General features: G+C 36.7%; 1 protein-coding gene across 8 annotated transcripts in view; it reads left to right on the top strand.

Annotated features, from left to right (window-relative positions):
• Positions 1 to 20,140, top strand: part of LOC126971332 (paired amphipathic helix protein Sin3a) — a 63,882-nt gene that overhangs the window by 28,642 nt on the left and 15,100 nt on the right. For 7 of the 8 annotated variants that reach the window (XM_050817576.1, XM_050817578.1, XM_050817580.1 and 4 more), the window contains exons 5-19: positions 2,686 to 2,867; positions 3,997 to 4,120; positions 6,375 to 6,547; positions 7,664 to 7,779; positions 9,152 to 9,246; positions 10,398 to 10,526; positions 11,040 to 11,147; positions 12,973 to 13,056; positions 13,283 to 13,379; positions 13,710 to 13,920; positions 14,482 to 14,636; positions 16,104 to 16,238; positions 16,692 to 16,789; positions 17,243 to 17,359; positions 18,412 to 18,588. In XM_050817576.1, coding sequence (XP_050673533.1) covers positions 2,686 to 2,867; positions 3,997 to 4,120; positions 6,375 to 6,547; positions 7,664 to 7,779; positions 9,152 to 9,246; positions 10,398 to 10,526; positions 11,040 to 11,147; positions 12,973 to 13,056; positions 13,283 to 13,379; positions 13,710 to 13,920; positions 14,482 to 14,636; positions 16,104 to 16,238; positions 16,692 to 16,789; positions 17,243 to 17,359; positions 18,412 to 18,588 — 2,001 coding nt within the window. The remainder of the gene's footprint in view (positions 1 to 2,685; positions 2,868 to 3,996; positions 4,121 to 6,374; positions 6,548 to 7,663; positions 7,780 to 9,151; positions 9,247 to 10,397; positions 10,527 to 11,039; positions 11,148 to 12,972; positions 13,057 to 13,282; positions 13,380 to 13,709; positions 13,921 to 14,481; positions 14,637 to 16,103; positions 16,239 to 16,691; positions 16,790 to 17,242; positions 17,360 to 18,411; positions 18,589 to 20,140) is intronic. The other variant, XM_050817577.1, reaches the window with a different exon arrangement.

Below are 20,140 nucleotides of genomic sequence, written 5' to 3'. Positions count from 1 at the left end.
CTTTATATCTTGCAGACGCCTCGAGGTTAGCTCTCGAGATCCAAAAAATGGACAAGATCGAGATATGACACTGGACTTTCTAAATGTTCATAAAACGATACATTGTTTTCAACTTAGATAATTTATACGTCTAGAAAAACTGTGACGATTGTGAACACTCATCAATAAATAGCGGCAAACTGTAAGCCTCTATTTTCAGCAATGAATGCTCACTAAAATAAAGTAAAAATAAAATTAACATACTTATAAACCTGGCCTGCTAACACCAAGAGACTATCTAGACGTATAAATTATCTAAGATTTTTAATTTGGAATTCGATATTCGAATACTAGTGTATAGACCAACAGAGCGTGCGAGAAGAATGTCTCTACCGGAGATAGCGGAGCAAGATAGGAAAGGAAATCGAATCTGTTCTTACTGTAGCCGATTTTAATTGAAAAGTCTTAATCAGTCAGCGTAACTTGGCATTAGCTCCGTAGTATTTATTCACTATTGACACATATTTATTATGTCAAGGTCACGCATTATCGCGCTGCCAGGTCGTCTATATTCTAGTATATTCTTACGGCCTTACAAATATAAACTTGGTATAAAGTTATACCTGAGAATAAACCAAGAATATGCAAAATGATGACTTCGCTGACAACACTATCAATAGAATGATAATTCTGAAGTTTTCGAATGTCAATCAGCCTCGCAAATTAACGCGGGAAACGTAATACCAATCATAATCAAAATGTCTATTTGTAAACATTTTTGCATATTATTGGTTTATTCTCAGTTATAACTTTATACCAAGTTTATTTGTAAGGCCAAAAGTCTATAGTTGCAATAGAACGCACGTCAACATATCAGCTGTCTTGCTGTAACGGTTAGTGAGATACGGCCACGTGACAGACAGACCGCCAGTGGAGTTTTAATAATAGGACTCCTGTTACTTGCCCTTCTGGTTTGGAACCCTAAAAAAGGGTCCAAGTACAACAAGAAATTGGCAGTTGTAAAGACTGCAGATAGAATTGAAAAATTTGAAATAACATAATGTTTAAAAACAATTTCTTAATTTTATTTTCAAAATAATAATATTAACCAAACAAAAACACTATTTCAACAATGCACAGTATATACACATTGAACTTTTCACTAAATCCATTAAATTGAATATATACACAGCACGTACTCCCGAGATTCCGCCCATCCAAGAAGTGTCTAACTATATAAATTTATATTTATTTTTTAACTAGCTGACAGACGCTGTTCTGTACATAATAAATAAAATAATGTTTTTTTATGAATTTGTCTGCTGTCGTAATGAAATTGTTTCACAGAAGAACTGTCAAACCGTGCGTCAATAAATTCTCTTATAGAAATTACGTATGGACACATCAAAGGAAAAACAAATTTGTTGTTAATTCCGAGCATTTTCCTATTTATTCATTCCTTATAAACCTTCTCTCGACTTTCACAAATAATTCAAGACCAAAATTTGCCAAATCGGTCCAGCCGTTCTCAAGTTTTAGCGAGACTAACGAACAGCAATTCAGATTTATATATATAGTTTTTTAATTACTAATTTATCGCGTGCGCCAGTCATGAGCATGTAGGTGACGCGAACACATATTTTTCCCCTACCAAAAAGTGCCCAACGCGAATAAAGAAGTTTTCACTTCAAAAATACTATTTGCTTACTTTTAAGCGTATTTTTGAAGTACTTACTAGTTTGGGGTCCTAACCCCAAGACATATCGCGGTTTGGAAATACTGTAGAGTCAACAGCTGATAATAACAATTGCATAAAGTGCAAACGATTGTGTATCAGTCAGCTTACAACCGTATCAAATTATATTATTATCAATATTATTGTGTGTGTTTTTACCTTATCAGCCCCAATGTTATGCTAATTTCTTATCTTACTGGCAACGTTGAATTTAATGAAATATAAGTTGATGTGTGACTGATCAAAGAGAAATAAGAAAATGTCACACGTGTACATTTTCTCAATCTATCCGCGTATTGCTATTTTAGCTGGTACATCTCTCTCTATAACGCGGTAGTGGTTCCGCGTTATAGGAAAACGCGTTGTAAGGGTTTTGTTCAACGTTTTTTTACGACCTCATAATTCGTAATAATAATAATAATTAATCACAATTCGTAACGAGTAATTCCAATTGTTTGCCTAGTTTTACTTTTGTATTAAGGTTTTTAATACACAAATTTAGTAAGTTACTCCTTATTACATCAGCTACCGGTCCAGCCATTTCAGAGATTAGCTAGAACAAACAGACAGACAGACAAAAATTGTAAAGAATGTTATTTTGATGTATGTACGGTATTTATGTATTCAAATACATGTGGTAAAAATAACATACCGACGAGTTGAGAACCTCCTCTTTTTTTGAAGTCGGTTAAAAAACGGTTATTTCAATATTGCAAACAGACACTCCAACTTTATTTATATGTGTAGATAATCGGAAAATCTCCCCCGTTTGCTTCACGATTATGTCAACTTAAATGTAAACGAATTCTATATGCCGAATGTTTTATAATGATGATATTAATTACCGTTTGAACAAAATGAAAAAAATATTTGGCTGCATATTATTAATCTGACTTGTCACTATTAATATTATTGTTCTATCATTGACGATGTAAACAGAACGCTCAGTAACATGGTGTCAATGGTTACAGTTGGTGCAGCCCCCCATATGTGGGCGGCAGTCTCCAAGCGCTCTGGCCGCTCCCGCTTCCTTCCAGCGGCTCAAGGTGGAAGATGCCTTGTCATACCTCGACCAGGTCAAGTACAGGTTCAACGCGCAGCCCCAGGTCTACAACGACTTTCTGGACATCATGAAGGAGTTCAAGAGCCAAACGTGAGTACACCAACCTTGTCAGCCATAACTATTGATACAATATCGCATACAAGATTTACAATTAGAACTGTCCTAAAAACATCGGTTAATGCATATTATACTTTATGACTTTAATTTAAGGTTCCATTAACAAAGCTATCTAAAGAACAGCGTTTCATTGATCACCGATAATTATTTTGCGCTATTTTCGCGGGAAATCATGTTTTTTGAAGTTATTACTTCTTTAAGGACGACGCCAGTCTTTCTGGCTTCCCTTTCTCTCAAACATACGGCAGCGATAGGCATGCTACTTTTCTCTCGTCGTTACTTTTATACCCCCTTATTCATAATAGTCTGCTAACTTAAAGCATTGCTAATTCTCACTCTGTCTTCTTCAATTGACCTAAGTCAGAATGAGAAAAAACACTCCTTAGCGGCTGTTTAAAGTTAGCGGACCATTATGAATAAGGGGGTTAGGGTTTAATAATGATACTAATAATTTACATATACATAATATTCAAAATATGTAACTAAAAATAAAATATATTTTATAATTAATAGAAGATTTAATTAATAATTAACCTTTCCTTACATTATCATATAAATATACATAAAATTTAAGTAATAACCTATGATAGTTCAGTATGAATTATACGAGATCTTAAAATGAACAGTTTGATCTTATTCTCGCCGCTGAATTTCACCTTCGCACTATATAGGATATCATCCCTACCATCTGGACATATTTCGGCGTTCGTTTCATCCCCACCATGCACCTTGCAAGACTGGCGTTTCTATCCAGTGCGGTTTTCAACTTTCTTTCTTACACGTACATCCGAATTATGAAATGAGGTTCCTTTTGTGGTGTTTCCAGGACGATACGACATGGTACCTTAAAAAAATCGTGTACCTTTTTTCTAAAAGGCCGGTAACGCTCTGTCTTTCTCAACATCAGGCGAGTCGTATTTGTGGAAGACCATAAAAATAATTTTTTGTATGCGACGTCTAGTTTTCTCATGATGACATCAATTACCGTTTGAACAAAATGAAAAATAATTTGGCTGCATTATAATTCTGATTGCTCACCATTTAATTGATTTTTATGATATCTATAGAATAAATTATTGACAAAATATAACCATGTAAACAGGATTGATACGCCCGGAGTCATCACTCGAGTTTCAAACCTGTTCAAGGGCCATCCGGAGTTGATAGTTGGGTTCAACACTTTCCTACCACCAGGGTATAAGATCGAAGTACAGAGCAATGGACAGGTAATTAATTTGTTTTGTAAGTTACTACTGTCTGGGGCCATCCATAAATTACGTCACACATTAGGGGTAGGCAGGCGATGGAGTTGGTGTGATATTGTGTGACAAGAGGAGGGTAGTTTGTGAAACCACATTTTTTCAAAATATAATATTTAATATCTTATATATAATTAAATAATTGGCTAACTTGTCTTGCTTATGATGAAGTCGAAAATCTTCTGATTAGACTGACATGACAAACACACGCATTGTATAGATGGACCCAATTAAAGGTCCAATTCAAACACACACTCACTCACGCACACACACCGACACACATACACACACAATTGTATATTGTAAAATTTTGTTTTTAATCTTTTCTGTTTATTTCTATATTGTTTACTAAATAAAATGTATCTGCTAAGGAAGTTGCGGGATATTCCCAATACAAGTGTCCTAAGACAACTTACTGGGAAGTCTCAACCACTAAAAAAATGTATATGTAATCTTTGAAATAAACGAAATTTATTTATTTATTTAAAAATATCTAAGTATTCTAAACATCTAATTTAAACTACATACCTACTAATGTTGCAATTAATATGATATATATTTTTTTATGTTTTATTCATTTTCATATAGTTTTTTCATATAGATAAATAATTAAAATGGAATCAAAAATTAATTCAGAAAAATGCTGTTTTAATTTCATAAATGTGGCAGCACACTAGCACAAATGTGACTAGCCGTGACAAGGTCGGAGGGGAGTGGTCAAAAAATCATGAAACTTGTGTGACGTAATTTATGGATATCCCCTTAGTTGTAAGACTTCGTGGCTGTATAGTTTAATGTTGTACAATTGGCTGTTGGCGTTTCCATTACTACAACAATAAACCTTTTTTTTTTTTCAAAATTCCTTGATTTGATTTCCTGAGGCTTTTTCTCCTCCTCGGTTTTGACAAAATTTCATTCACATGCATCAATTTATTTGCGAATGCTTCCAGCTACACAAATATAACATTACCTTCTAGAAGAAAAAAGAAAGTGTTAACCACACGATAGAAGAGAAAAAACTCGAGGTTAATATATGTATTGTTTTTGGTTCTAAATTCATATATCTAATAATAACATTATAATAGTGTTAATATATATATTGTCTACTTATCAGTAATTTATTTACGAGAGTACCATTAAAATCTTCAAAATGTTCAGGATTTTCTCGAAACTCGAAACGCTAAATTTTTGTTGATGAAGATCAAAAACATGCCACTTATATGATTGTCAAAGATGCATGTTTTACGATTAACCACCACTTCGGAAAAGTTGTGCGGTTATGAGAAGTAGTGGTCATAATCTAATTTCCACTCTTTTATAAATACTCAAATATTTACAGCTTCATCATTACTAAGAGCTTCCCGTGTGTAATGAATGAATTCCTTAAAGTCAAATTCAAATAATCTTTATTCAATTACGCTTTGTATACGCGCTTTTGAACCGTCAATATAAATATTTCTATTAAATTTCTGAATCTACCATATGTTTGCAAAAATTAGAGCTCGTGAGAAGAACATACAAGAAACTTAACGGCCACTCTTTTCAATCACTAGAGTATTTTACAATTACAAAACAAATTAGTTTGTAAGGTGCTTTCATCCAATATATTATGTATTGTGTTCAAAGTTAAAAGCATTTTAAATATTAAATATTTCATAAAAAATAATAAAGTACAAATTGTATAAATATAAATTATCGTATATTGGATGCATCAATCTTTAGAGCTGGAATTGATTGTTTGTGCCTTAAGGCGACACTAAATGCCGGCGACCTTGAGCGATATGAGTTCACGGCTCCTATGTAACAAAAACAAAGCTTATATTTGAAAAATTCTTGCGTCGAAAATGTAACATTTTAGCAGGCGCAAACAGTTTATTTGCTTACAATCCTCATTATTGCTTACTAATCTGAATAAATGTACCTACACAAAATAAAAGCTATAAAAACAACTTTTATGAGAGTAGTATACTAAACAAATGCATCATGCCGAGAAAAAACTTGTTTAACTGCAAAGAAAACTGGTAGTTCATAATAGTTCTGGAGTGTTAACTTTAACCAACAGAAAGCACAAGCAACCTACAAGTAAGACTTAAGGGTATGTGTAACAGGATAAAGTAGTGTGCATAGCTCCATATGCTATATTTTCACCACAGAACTTGTCTAAAAACACCTTGATTGCGTGTTTTCTGTCTACCCTTCGCCTTATGACGAATGTGTTCAGGTGTCTGTCTCGATGCCGTCGCCCACTGGCCTGGGCGTGGGCAGCGTGGCCAATGTGGGCAACGTGGGCACCGTGGGCAATGTTCAGCACGCCACGCACGGTAGCGGGGTCCTACTGGGCGTACACCACGCTACAGTCCAAACACAGTTGGTGCATTTATTGCCCGTGCCACAGTAAGTATACCTTGTATTTTTTTTAATTATCAACAGCCCGAAGAAATTGCTGAACATAGGTAGTACCCCACAAATCACATAATCTTGGGCGGTTCCCCACTATTTTTTTCAGGTCATCTCTATATTTTGTTCTATTGTGTAGTATTCCGCCACTTGATAGAAATATAAATAATATATTTATTTACCATAGGGTAAATAAATATATATACAAAACAACATAATATTGCAACAACACTTGGTAAACGTCATGAAACTACATCAGTTCGTAAAGGGGCAATTGACACGGGGAGAAGAACTCTAATACTCATTGCCTAAAATCTTTTTTGAAATAGGAGGACAAACGAGCGTACGGGTCACCTGGTGTCAAGTGATCCCCGCCGCCCACATTCTCTTGCAACACCAGAGGAATCACAGGAACGTTGCCGGCCTTGAAGGAAGGTGTACGCGCTTTTTTTGAAGGTACCCATGTCGTATCGTTCTGGAAACACCGCACAATGAAGCTCATTCCACAGCTTTGTAGTACGTGGAAGAAATCTCCTTGAAAAGCGCACTGTGGAGGACCGTCATACATCCAGATGGTGGAGATGATATCCTAACTTGTGGCGTGTCGTGCGAAGGTGGAATGTTTTGACAAGAATCGTAATATTTCTTTTAAATAACAATTAAATTTCATAGTAGGTATTATTTATGAAATTGTTTCGTGTTTTTATGTACGCAATGTGTGCCTGTGTTGATGAAATAAATATTTTTTTTTATTAAATAAATTATATTTTGCAAGAAATAAACAACGTTAGACGTTTTATCGACAGCACAAAACCAGTGTTATCGATGTCCGAAACGATCAAACCGCTCGAAAGCACGTCTCACGAACCAGCCATCGCTGGCCTCGACCTATCTTGTTAATGCAACGACCCGTCCCAGGACGACGCCGCAAGCAACGATTAATTTATTTTGATATTGCTGAATTTTGAATCATTTCACAATGATGACATTAATTACCGATTGACAACCATGATAAAACTATTGGCTGCTTTTTTTAAGTTCTGATCACATCCTCACACTTAAATAATTTTAATTTTATTATGAACGGATGTTAAAGAGTATAATCCCATGCAGATCGGTCAGTCAAGTGGTTCACAACCTGGCGGTGAACCCCACGCCAGCTAACACCCTGCACCACATATCGCAGGCACACCAGCAGATTGAAGCGGCTGCCATACATCACACAAGTGGTAAGCTAAATCTCTGTGTATTATATCTATATGTATATAATGAAAACGGTCTTTGTTTGAGGCTCAATCACGCCTAAACCACTGATCGTATCTACATGAAACCACCACCATTCGAAATTTAGCCTAGATGGATTATGGCTACTTATTTTTCGAATTTCAACGTTCCTTCATAAATTTATTTCCTTTTGAAGCGGATGGGAATGGCTTGTATATATAATATAAAATCGATGTTGCATATGCAAACGATATACCTAGCGTGGCTGAAGAGTATTCCAAGTAAATACGCTGTTGAATAGCATTGAATAAATCTTAACCAACTACTGTTCAATTCTACTCATCAATGAAACATAATAATTTAGGATAGCTTAGGTAAATCGATTCCTTTTTATTCTCTCTTAACTTATAGTTTAGTTTAAAGTAAGTAGTAATTAAGTAGATACATATAAAAATGTTTTTATGCGTAATAACTTGCTTACAAACTGTTAAAGTTTGGCAAGATATATTATAATGTTAAAAGTGTACATAATAAATTTTGAACATAAAATGGGATGGCCGACCCATATATATTACCAACTATGTTCTCGATCTTGTGATAGGGGTTTTTACGCATGGTAGCCAATAATAGTCTGGTGATTATTTACTGAAGTACACTAAAGACAGCAGATCTAAATGAACCAATTGTTTGTCACCAATTAACGAATTGACTTTATGATAAGTGGTCACCAGTGCCCATTTTATTACTTAAGGCGCCGCTGATAGAGTATTTATTAAGTTTCTTGCATTTAAAAGAAAAAGGGACATCGTTATTTTTATTAACCGTCCACTTGTACGTCTTCCTTAGGACACTATTTCTTTATTATAATATCTGAAGTTTTTCAATGGACATTGTTCTGTGTCAATACAATATGATTCGCCCCAGCACCGTCATCAATTAAAAAATGTTAAAAGACTGTATCAAATTTTGAATAATACAACACAGTGAATTGTATATAGTCTATGGATCTAATATGTCGGCCATCATTAGAATTCGTCATACTCATGGTATTTTATTGTAAGTTTACCAAAGTTAAAACAATCACAAGTAATTAAATTCAGCCGGATGACGTCCACTGTTGAACAATGGCGTCCCTACAAAAAGATCCCCATGACGATCGGTCCTGGGTTGCCCTCACACAACCTATTCCGGCGATCTTGGACAGATCGTCGCGTCGGTCCATCTCGTGGGGAGGCGTACCAACAATGCGTCTTATGGAACGTGGTCGCCATTTAAGGTCTATTGCTCCAGCGGCCCAAAAGTAGTAATTAAGTCGCGGCAAATACTAAAAGACGTGTGCCAAAGATTTTCGTTTTCAAATAATATTGTGTATAACAGGTGGACCACCCAACACGGGCGCTTCGCACGGCTCTACGACGGCGGGTCAACCGGTCGAATTCAACCACGCCATCGAGTACGTCAACAAGATCAAGGTTAGAACACACTTCTTAATAAAATACAAACGCCATATAAATACCATCATTAGTAAGATCAACAGTCCAGAGTTACTTGGCATGCCTGGAATTGCGCACGCCTTTTTTGCACACTCCCATGGCGAAGTGGAACTATCGTGCAAATATGAATATGACGACCTGTATAGCCGAGTGGTTAGCGATCCTACCTACTAAGCTAGAGGTCCCGGGTTCGAATCCCGGTAGGTGCAAGCATTTATATGATGAATATGAATGTTTGTTTCCGAGTCATGGATGTTTAAATGTATTTATGTATATTTAAGTATATTGTATTAAATATATCATTGTCTTGTAACCCATAATATATATGCTTAACTTGGGGCAAGATATTATTTGTGTGAAAAGTGTGTCAATATTATTATTATATTATTATAAATAGCTACATGTTACTAGTAACATGTAGCTGACGTGTCGGATCTAGATCCTGCAGAAGTTACGACTTTTTAAAATTGAAGTAGATCTATATATTTTTCTACATCTAGCACCAAACTAAAAAAACGTTATCTTATAAGTTCTTCATTATTAATTAATGAATTACATATTTATTATAATTATTGTTAATAAAACTCTTATTTTAAAGCAATGCACACAAATTGAAATACAAATCGCGAGTTAAGACATAGGTACACTTCTAAAAGGTTGAACTTAAGTATATCACCCGTCAGAAAGATTGTGGACTTCGATAGAAAGCGCGGTCCTATCCCCCATGCAAATCGTCCCGCAATCCCCTTAAACTCGCCAAAGCAATCGCTCACGTACTATTTACTATTATTAGATTGTTTTTCTTATACTTTTAAGTTTTACAATGAGTAATAATTAATATCTTTTCGCTTATCTCGAGTTAAATTATAGTATTTTAATTTGAATGAACGGCTGAAACCTTTATAGTTTATTAATTTTATTCTGTCTTAAACTTACTTCAACTTTAAACTTTACTTCTCCTTGTCATGTAATTCTGTAGTGACAAAGGTAAGACAAGCGGTGTTATTACGACGTCGCAAATGGGGTTTACCTATTTCTATTATTGTTAAGCTTGTGTTTAACTTAAACGTCGCTAAGCTCAATATAAACTGAAGTTTACAGGAACAATAAATTATCCGTATGTTGTGCAGTCCCGGTTCTCCCGCCAGCCGGACAAGTACAAGCGGTTCCTGGAGATACTGCACGCGTACCAGCGCGGCCACCGGGACCTCAAGGAGCCGCACGCCAAGCAACAGACCGAGCAGGAGGTGTACGCACAGGTGATCACCTCGTATATATACATTATACCGCCACTTTCAAGCGCGTGCCAGGAGCCATTAGCAGAGGTCGCCGTTGGCGGATACAACACGGACTAGAGCATAGTATAGTGTGAAGTGATATTGTCTGTACCTTTAAAAATTTTTTTGTTTTAGCTCTTCCGTCGGTTATTTAGATAATCTGCAGTTGACCAGTTTTTTTTTACTTAAGTAGATATTTTTATGCACCTGAGGTGAAATTGAAATAGAAAAAACTTTTAAATAGAAATTTTAACATCAATTACAAAAAAGAGTTAACATGTAATTAATAATTTAAATAGATACCAATCTAAATTACAATAATGGGTTGACTTTCCAGACGGGTAGGGGTTCCCCATATACTAGTTCACAGTACCTACACGAGTTTTGTCATCGATTCCAAGATGACGTGTCTCCTCACTATACGTCTAACAATACATTTATATGTTGATAATGTCTAACTCGGCTAGACTGTTAAAGTGTATTCACTGTGTACAGGTGGCGAAACTGTTCGAGAATCAGGAGGACTTGTTGGCCGAGTTCGGTCAGTTTCTACCGGACGCCAAGGCGGTGACGAAGCCGCCACACGTACGCACGCCTCCACCGGTGAGTGCTTCATATTATCATCATCATTTCAGTCGGAAGACGTCCTCTGGACAAAAGACCGTAGATCTCCATGACGATCGGTCCTGCGCTGCTCTCAGCCTATTCTGGCGACATTGACCAGATCATCAATCCATCTTGATGGGGAGTGTCAACACTTCGTCTTCCGCTACGTAGTCACCATTCGAGTACTTTACTGTCCCACCGGCCATCTATCCGTCGAGCTATATGCCCTGTCCACTGCCACTTCAGTTTCGCAATCATCTGGGCTACGTGGGTAACTTTGGTTCTCCTTCATATATACACAAATGATAGTATGATCGTTCAATTCTTGTATTCTTTCAAACTGTTCATATTGACGATATTATGGGCTGATGATTGTATTTGTTGGATGTGATTACTAATTATGACAGTAATCACGACCATCCTTTCATATGTAAGGATGTTTCGTTAACAATAAGTTTCAAGCTCTTAAGGTTGATGCATCCAATATACGATAATTAATTCTTATGCAGTTTATTCTTTATTATTGTTCATGCATTATTTGCTATTATTTTAACACGATTCAGGAGGTAACGGGTAAGTTGCTAGGATAAAGGTGTTAGAGGTTAAGGAAAAGATAACACAAACAAAATACCAATCAGAGTTAGTCCCCATATCCCGTTGCGCGCTTATAATAGGCGTGTCAGCTGCGTACTTGGGGACAGAGTAACAGGACATTGGAAGCGTCACCGGCTTCTGTGGTGGGTGGCGTGCCGAAAATGTTCTAACACTTAATTTATAGTAAAACGCCTTTAGGTCCACATCTTTTTAAGTCCAAAATATCGACACAATATGTACAATACAACTCGCGTTGCCTTTGAAAATTTGTGTATTTAAATGTAATATTTCAATTTCAATATAGTAGTTGTGCGGTTTTTAAGGAGCTTTGTTCCTCGTACCACGAAGCTGTGGAATGAGCTTCCTTGTGCGGTGTTTCCAGGACGATACGACATGGGTACCTTCAAGAAAAGCGCGTACACCTTCCTTAAAGGCCGGCAACGCTCTTGTGATTCCTCTGGTGTTGCAGAAGAATGTGGGCGGCAGTGATCACTTAACACCAGGTGACCCGTACGCTCGTTTGTCCTCCTATTCCATAAAAAAAAAAGTTTGGTGGAACATTAACACGCTGGTAAAGCAGTTTTCCGGCAAGCTTTTTCTTCCAACTTGCTTTACAAAAACTTTTAACTTACCGACGAATTGAGAACCTCTTCCTTTTTATAAGTCTGTTAAAAATCAATATTAATTAATAATACTAGAGGTTTAGTCTACCACTAAGTGGTATGCCTAGGGTTCACAAAGTGTGCGCCGCGATGCCGTACAGATCTTATAGAGAATAGTTTTTAACAAAAACTATGTATGGAACACATAACCCTTGCTGTATTGTTGTAGTTCACGGTTCCTTATTGTGTGCATTAAAAAAAAATCCTTAAAAGACGTATGTACATATTGTGGAAGATCACTTTTTCTGCCTATTTCGAAATAGGTAAGCCGCTGAGACAGTGTATTAAATCTTTTGTGCGCCGTGAACTGTAAAACGTTGGGACCCTGTGACCTTCTATTGCTCATGAATCTGGTTTTTATTTATATAAGAGGGGGCATAGCGTGGTGAGGCAACTGCCCGTGTACATCCTGCTTTTAAGTTGAGAGTATGATCTATGCTTTAGGTCCCTAAGTCGTATCGGTTCTGGTTATCGGGAAATTAACGCGTTCTAACTAAATAAACTTTATATACTGTATGTATAGATTTGAAATTGCTTCATGCATATTATTTTGTGATTGTTAACAGGCCCGTGTAGAACCGGAACCGGATCGGTACCCCACTGCGTCGGTGTCGCCGCCTGCAGCTCAGCACACGATACACCACGCACAAGTATGTACTGTTTATAGTTTATCAACCTATGCCCCTGAAGTCACAAAGATGGCGACCTGTCCTCTTCATATCGTGCGCGAGTTATATGACATCGAAAATTATCAGCACTTTTTTTTTATATGTATATCTCCTTTTAATAGATTATTTTGCGGCCAATGTAATATTTAATAAGCAGTCATTTTCTAAATTCCTTTAATTATCATTAAATATTTTTTAATATGCGCAGATTCCAAAACACACAAGCACTAGCAATGTGAGCGCGCCGCCGGTTCCACACCACCACCTGAAGAGATCACCTAGCTTCTCCTCCACCACACCACTGTGTAAGTTATCTCTAATTAGAATTTAATGAATAATATAAAGGACTTGTTAGAAAAGCCGTAAATAATACTTGTGTTTAAATCTAATAGTTGAATTCCTCCTAATGCGTAATTCTAGAAGATATTACATAAAAACTGTCCCATTAACCGAAAAATTAAAAAGAGACAATGATGAAACACATGCGATGTGCTGTACAGAATTTTTATGTTGATACACGCATGCTGCCTTCCTTCTGATGTCTCTACGTTCATTCAATTGTAATTTTTCGTGTTTTCTGCTTACTCTTCGCCTTAATATAAAGGTAGCGCTATATGTGTCCGTGCACGTTGCAGCCGCGGGCGCGCCACCCAGTAAGAAGGCGCGGTGTGCGGGCGCGGCGCCAGTGTCGGCGGCCATGTCGGCGGCCATGTCAGCGGGCGCGAGTGTGGTGCGGGACGTGTCGCACGCCGAGGCGGCCAAGCTGGCAACCGCGCACGAGTACAACTTCTTCGACCGCGCGAGAAAAGCGCTCCGCTCGCAGCACGTCTACGAGAACTTCCTCAGGTTCGTACATCAACCGACGTCACTGTATTTGTGAGAACAAATAGGCATTGAAGTAAAAACTTCTTTACCTGCGTTGGGTACTTTTTGTTACGGGAAAATCTTATGGGCTTGCGTCACCGACATGCTCATGACTGGCGTGCGCTATAAATAAATAATTTAAAAAATGATATAAATTTATGTGTGTTATACACTTTTTGGATGTGTGAAATCTCGTGAGTTAGCGTCATAAGTGAAATTAAATGGATTTAATGAAAAGTTCAATGTGCTTTGTTGAAATAGTGTTATTGTTTGTTTTCATATTTTAATATTAAAAGTTGTAAGTTTTCACTTCCAACGGCAGTCTCGCAACAAATAATACATTTCCTTACTGTAGACATATTTCATTACTTTAATACTGAGTTATACTAATATTAAAATTTTAACTTTTGCCATAATTTTTTTACAGATTAGACTAATTTACCAATTACATGTGTTTCTTGCAAGTACAGTTTTGTGACCCTGCTATACTTATAATAGTTTTGACTTTATAATAAACAATGGTTACATAATTGACCCCAACAGATGCCTGCTGCTGTTCACAAACGAGATAATATCGTCGTCGGAGCTGATGTGTGTGGTGTCCCCGTTCCTGTGCCGGCACCCTGAGCTCACCAAGTGGCTGCAGGATTTCCTGGGGCCTGTGTCGCCACCGAGCACACCCACAACGCACCATCCCGGTTAGTTTCCCTCTCCAAGTTCTGTCACAGAGAGTACTTCATCCAAACCATTACGTCTACTTCAATGAATGATTCCATATACAGCGTAGCGACAATAAATGAACACACGGGTAGAGTGACTTAACTAAAAGAAAATATAAAGAATTATACATTTAGAAAAAAAATAACCCTCACGTGGGCGTTACTCATCTACGGGTCTACGACAGCTACGGCACAGCGTGGAAGTAGTAGTGTCAGAGCCTACGATAGCTCGCGGCTACTAGATTACTCACAGGATGTTCAGAAATTATGTTAATGAAAATTGATTTATTCAGGTGAATTATGTATTTTTATTTTTGATTTATTTTTTTATGATTTAGGTTAAGTAGCTTTACCTGTGTGTTGATTTAATGTCGCCATTGTAACTCCACACTGTATGTACAGACTTAGAACATACTGGCATATGGATCACCTGACAGACTGATAATGTGAGCCCAATGTTAAATTTGTCAATGTGTGCATTAGCTAGTGGTTTACTATTTCAAATACTCAGGAGCTAATGTCAAGCGTGGCTGACTGTTTATGACTTGTAAAATCAGAATCGGTTACAGTAACAATATATTCGCTTAGTTTTCCTATCATGCTGTATGTCTGTTATAGACATTCTTCCTTCTCACATGATTTGTCTATATTGTAAGTGTGTAATATATTCTACTTGAGTTTCGAGTCCAGTGGTTAATTCTTCTTAGTATGCAATTCACAGGTCGAAATGATGAACTCATATATAAATTCTTCGAAATTTGCTTAGTTCCAGGTTTATTATAGTTAGGAGAATGTTTGAGACAATGATGAAACACATGCGATGTGCTGTACAGAACCACATTGTTGATACACGCATGCTGCCTTCCTTCTGATGTCTCTTAATCATTATAAGTAATAATTCATTCATTAAAATTAAAATATCAACTATTATATTTTATGATGATCAATGTATATTAAAAATATGTGACTAGTAATGTTTATAATAAGTTAGTAAAATGTGAACCTTTAAAGCCTTAAAATATTATTAAATTATATAAATTATAGTAACATACAATGGGGTAAGTACTTTGAACCTGGGGGGGTTACTTTTGCCCAAATTTGCAAATATATACATCTACATACCTGCTGTGCCCGTAAGTGATGTACCTGATGTGTGTGTTACGAATTCTATGACAATCATGAGTTACATTGTCATAGGAATACTTTATTAACAGTTTTATAGTTTTAAATTGTGGCTATTAAGTTACCCTCCAGATCCAAAGGAACCTGTACCTCACACTGTCGTTGCCTCACAATGTACAATTAAGAAAAAAAATATTAAATTTCTATACAAAACCACTTAATTAATATTTATTTTTATTTTAATGAATGAAAAATTTGTTGATTTATTCAATAGTTAATATTAGTAATGCAAATATTTGTATTGAGAGTGCAATTTGTTTGCAGGTATCAGCAACAACACGTCGACACCGGTGCTGGGGTATGAGCGCTCGCGGCTGGTCAGCGACTCGAAGCCGCTCGCCACTGCCAGTTCAGTGCTCAGACATGACAGACCACACACAGACACCAATATGGATATCGGTATGTATTATAATAAACATTATACAAATTCAATTTTTTTACCAAAATTTATGAACGATGCGGGACTCAAAACCGCGACCTCTAGGGTCCCGTCCGAGCGTTTTTACCATCTGAGCCAAACAATCGCGTGACGCATGGTTCCTAAGTCTCGGTATGTCTTTTTTCAACACTCAGGTTATGATTTAGATTTGAAAGAGCGACATCTCAAGTCAATTTCATAATATGCAATAATTGTTGGGGTTGAGCAGGCTATCAACTGCCAATTCTGTAGATGGAGCCATACAGGGAAGAATACAAAAGGGTACATACAGTCACTATGTTGCCCATCAACATGAGGTGTAACTTCAAAACTTAGTTATACAAGTTCTCAAGAATGATTCTCATGAATAGTGAAGATTTAAAAAGTATAATTTATACTACAATGATTTAATACATAAACTTAAATGTTTCTAGATCTGTCGACGTGCAAGCGGCTTGGCACCTCGTACTGCGCTTTGCCACGCGAGGCAGCTAACAAACGGTGCTCGGGAAGAACTCCATTGTGTAAAGAGGTATGTTTCTGTTTTATCTCTCATATAGGTAAAACATACTTGGTAGAACCAGATGCTGGCTTACAGAATTTTAAAGGCTGTATGCCTGGAAATCTTAAATTTATTGGCACTCTACAGCCATAAGTCCCCTTTTTGTACCGTGAAGCAGTAATGTGTAAGCATTGTGATTCGGTCTGAAGGGCGCCGTTGCTAGTGAAATTACCAGTCATTCGCCCAGGCAAATGAGACTGAGTGGCACTGCATTGTAATGGGCAGGGCGTATCAATTACCATCAGCTAAACGTCATGTCCGTCTCCAAACCTGGCATAAAAAAAGGAACATAGTTTTATTGATAATAAGTAACCTTAATATTGGATTTAATTGTTGCTACTTGACACAATTAGAAGTTCGAGGATAGAGCTATAAAACCTTTAAACATATAATTGAATCACAATGCAATTTTAACAACTCTAGGTGCTGAATGATACCTGGGTGTCGATACCGACGTGGAGCGAAGACTCGACGTTTGTGACATCACGCAAGACTCAATATGAGGAGTACATATACAGATGCGAGGACGAGAGGTTCGAGGTAATATTTGTGTAATACTGCATATTATGGCTTAAGTAAAGTTTTCAGGGCATATGGTTATTCTGTTACAAGGTTATCATTTTTGGCTAATTGTAATGAATTCTACTATTTATGGTAACATTTAAAATCACCCGATTTTAACTAATATACAAATATAATAGTACTTTTCATACATATGTATGTAAATAAAAAAATATCTATTTTGCGCGAATATAAAATATTATGCACAAGTGTAAATTGAAATAATTGAAAAATAGTTTGTTTTATAGCAAAACCATGTTCAATGTTCCATTACACATAATATGAAATAAATATTTAGAACTCACAGTTGTGAAGGAAGAAATAGAGATAAACATAAAATATCAAGGCAGGCTGGAGCAACTTATAAAGAGTCAGCTTCAATGTCTTTAAGTATATTAATAATAAATTATTAACAAATAAGTCGGAACTAACGAAAAGACAGGCGGACAAAGAATGGGGATAAAATTTGTTGCTGAAAATATTACAGCATATTACAGATAACGCGCGATTGAATGCAGTGTTCAGGAATGCGATAGTGCTGTGACCTAATTAATGACCATAATCATGAGTGTGTCGATAAATTTAAACAATGCTTTAAGTTTAACATTTTACACTAAAATATTTTCATTAATTTTTTCCTCATCATTCATCATTTTAACCTAATAATTAAATCATACACGTTCTGCCTTTCTTCAACACATGTCTCAAACACTCTTCCCATTTCTCGTACTTGGCGATGGTTAAAACCTATTTTTTTTGGAACGAAATCTGATGGACTCGGATCACTCATTATTAAAATAAAAAAATAAGACGGGATCCCAACTTTAGTATTAACGCGATAACACTGTAAGCGACGACTACGGCACAGCAAGTTTACTATAGGCGCGCGAAGCGTGGCGTGTGGACAGCGGGGGTAGATGCTCCCTTCCCAAGCCCCGACTGCATTCAACTCGTGCGCTAACTGTAGATTATTGGTTTAAACAAGCGGATCGTTAAATAGCATAGATATATAAACAAGAGGTCGTTTGCAGTTGGACGTGGTGATTGAAACGAACGCGTCCACAATCCTGGTGCTGGAGGGCGTGCAGAAGAAGCTGTCGCGCATGAGCAGCGAGGAGGCGGCGCGGTACCGGCTGGATGACTGTCTGGGTGGACACTCGCCGACCATCCACCAGCGCGCGCTGCGGCGGATATACGGTGATAAGGTGGTACGAGCGGTGCACACTGTTGGCATGCTAGCTAGAGTACCGCTGTTTTATGACAAGCTTTACATAACACACTCTACAAACAGTACTTGCACAATACAAAAAAAAGAACATATAGAATACATACGAGCTTGCATACTTAAAGTAACGAACTTGAATATTTAATGTAACGAACTTGCATATTTAATGTAACGAACTTGCATATTTAATGTAACGAACTTGAATATTTAATGTAACGAACTTGCATATTTAATGTAACGAACTTGAATATTTAATGTAACGAACTTGCATATTTAATGTAACGAACTTGCATATTTAATGTAACAAACTTGCATTATTTTTAATTAAAAAGCGTCCCTAGCACACGCTCTGCGAACTTGAAAGGGAAGTCCTTCAAATTCTATTTACAAAAATGCTAAATGAATACATTTTTGATTTTGATAGTTAGTGAAACAAACGTGCATAGTTAATGTAACAAAGTTACACATACAATGAACTTATTTGACAAACTTATCCATTGGTCAAAACCAGACCAATTTATTTATTATTATTCAGTATTAAAACATCAACATTTTAATATTATATTCAACTTAGGCTCTCTAAGTAGCTTATGTCTTTTTAATTTAATCAAAACTTTCACATAATACATAATTATATACACACCTTTAAGTAGTTTTGCTAGAACAACAAAGCTTACACCAATTTCGCACTTTATAGCATGACAATGTTTGTTAGAATTTCCACATTTTGTTTTAACTGAAATAATTGCGCCAACAGTAAGCCTACGTATTGTTTTTGCATGTTACCTTTTAGCTTAGAATTTAAGAACCTTAAACCTTATCGTTCGACTTTTACACTGTCTGGTATTGAGTGAGTTGATATTAAATGTAAGTAGCATCATTTTGTGTTGCATAGAGAAGTCGCTTTACTGTGTAATCTTCTATCGCATTTATCACAGGGAGTGTTCCGAAGAGCTGATTTACCTGATTCTAGCCGCCGAATTATACCTACGTACAACAAAGCTGTAGCATGACCTTCCTTGTGCGGTGTTTCCGGGACAATTCGACATGGGTACCTTCAAAAAAAGCGCGTACACCTTTCTTTAAGGCCGGCAACGCTCCTGTGATTCCTCAAGAGAATGTGGGCGGCGGTAATCACTTAACAATTATAGGTGACCCGTACGCTCTTCCTTTTCCATATAAAAAAAGGAGTAGGGTTTGCACTCCAGAAAAAAGGACTGGGAATCCAGCGGATCCATCATCCTTAAACCTTTATTGGATCCGACACCAATATAATGGGTCTGGTGACCGGGCCCAGTGCTAACAGTTTATGACAAAATAATATAAAATAGCAAGGTGCAATGTGTGTGCGAGTTGTTGTCGTCTCAGATTGTCACTACGCCGCGCAGGCCCCCGCATAGGTTAATCCTAGATTATTGGATTCTTTTTGATTGTAGTCTAATCTTAACATTAGAAATACATTTTATACATAGTTTTTTTTTAATAAAGTACCTATAATGAGTTAAATTACACCCGATTACCTCACTTATTTTGAA

This window comes from Leptidea sinapis, chromosome 23 (assembly GCF_905404315.1).
Source record: "Leptidea sinapis chromosome 23, ilLepSina1.1, whole genome shotgun sequence".
Taxonomy (NCBI): Eukaryota; Metazoa; Arthropoda; class Insecta; order Lepidoptera; family Pieridae; genus Leptidea; species Leptidea sinapis.
This window is presented reverse-complemented; position numbering and strand designations above follow the sequence as displayed.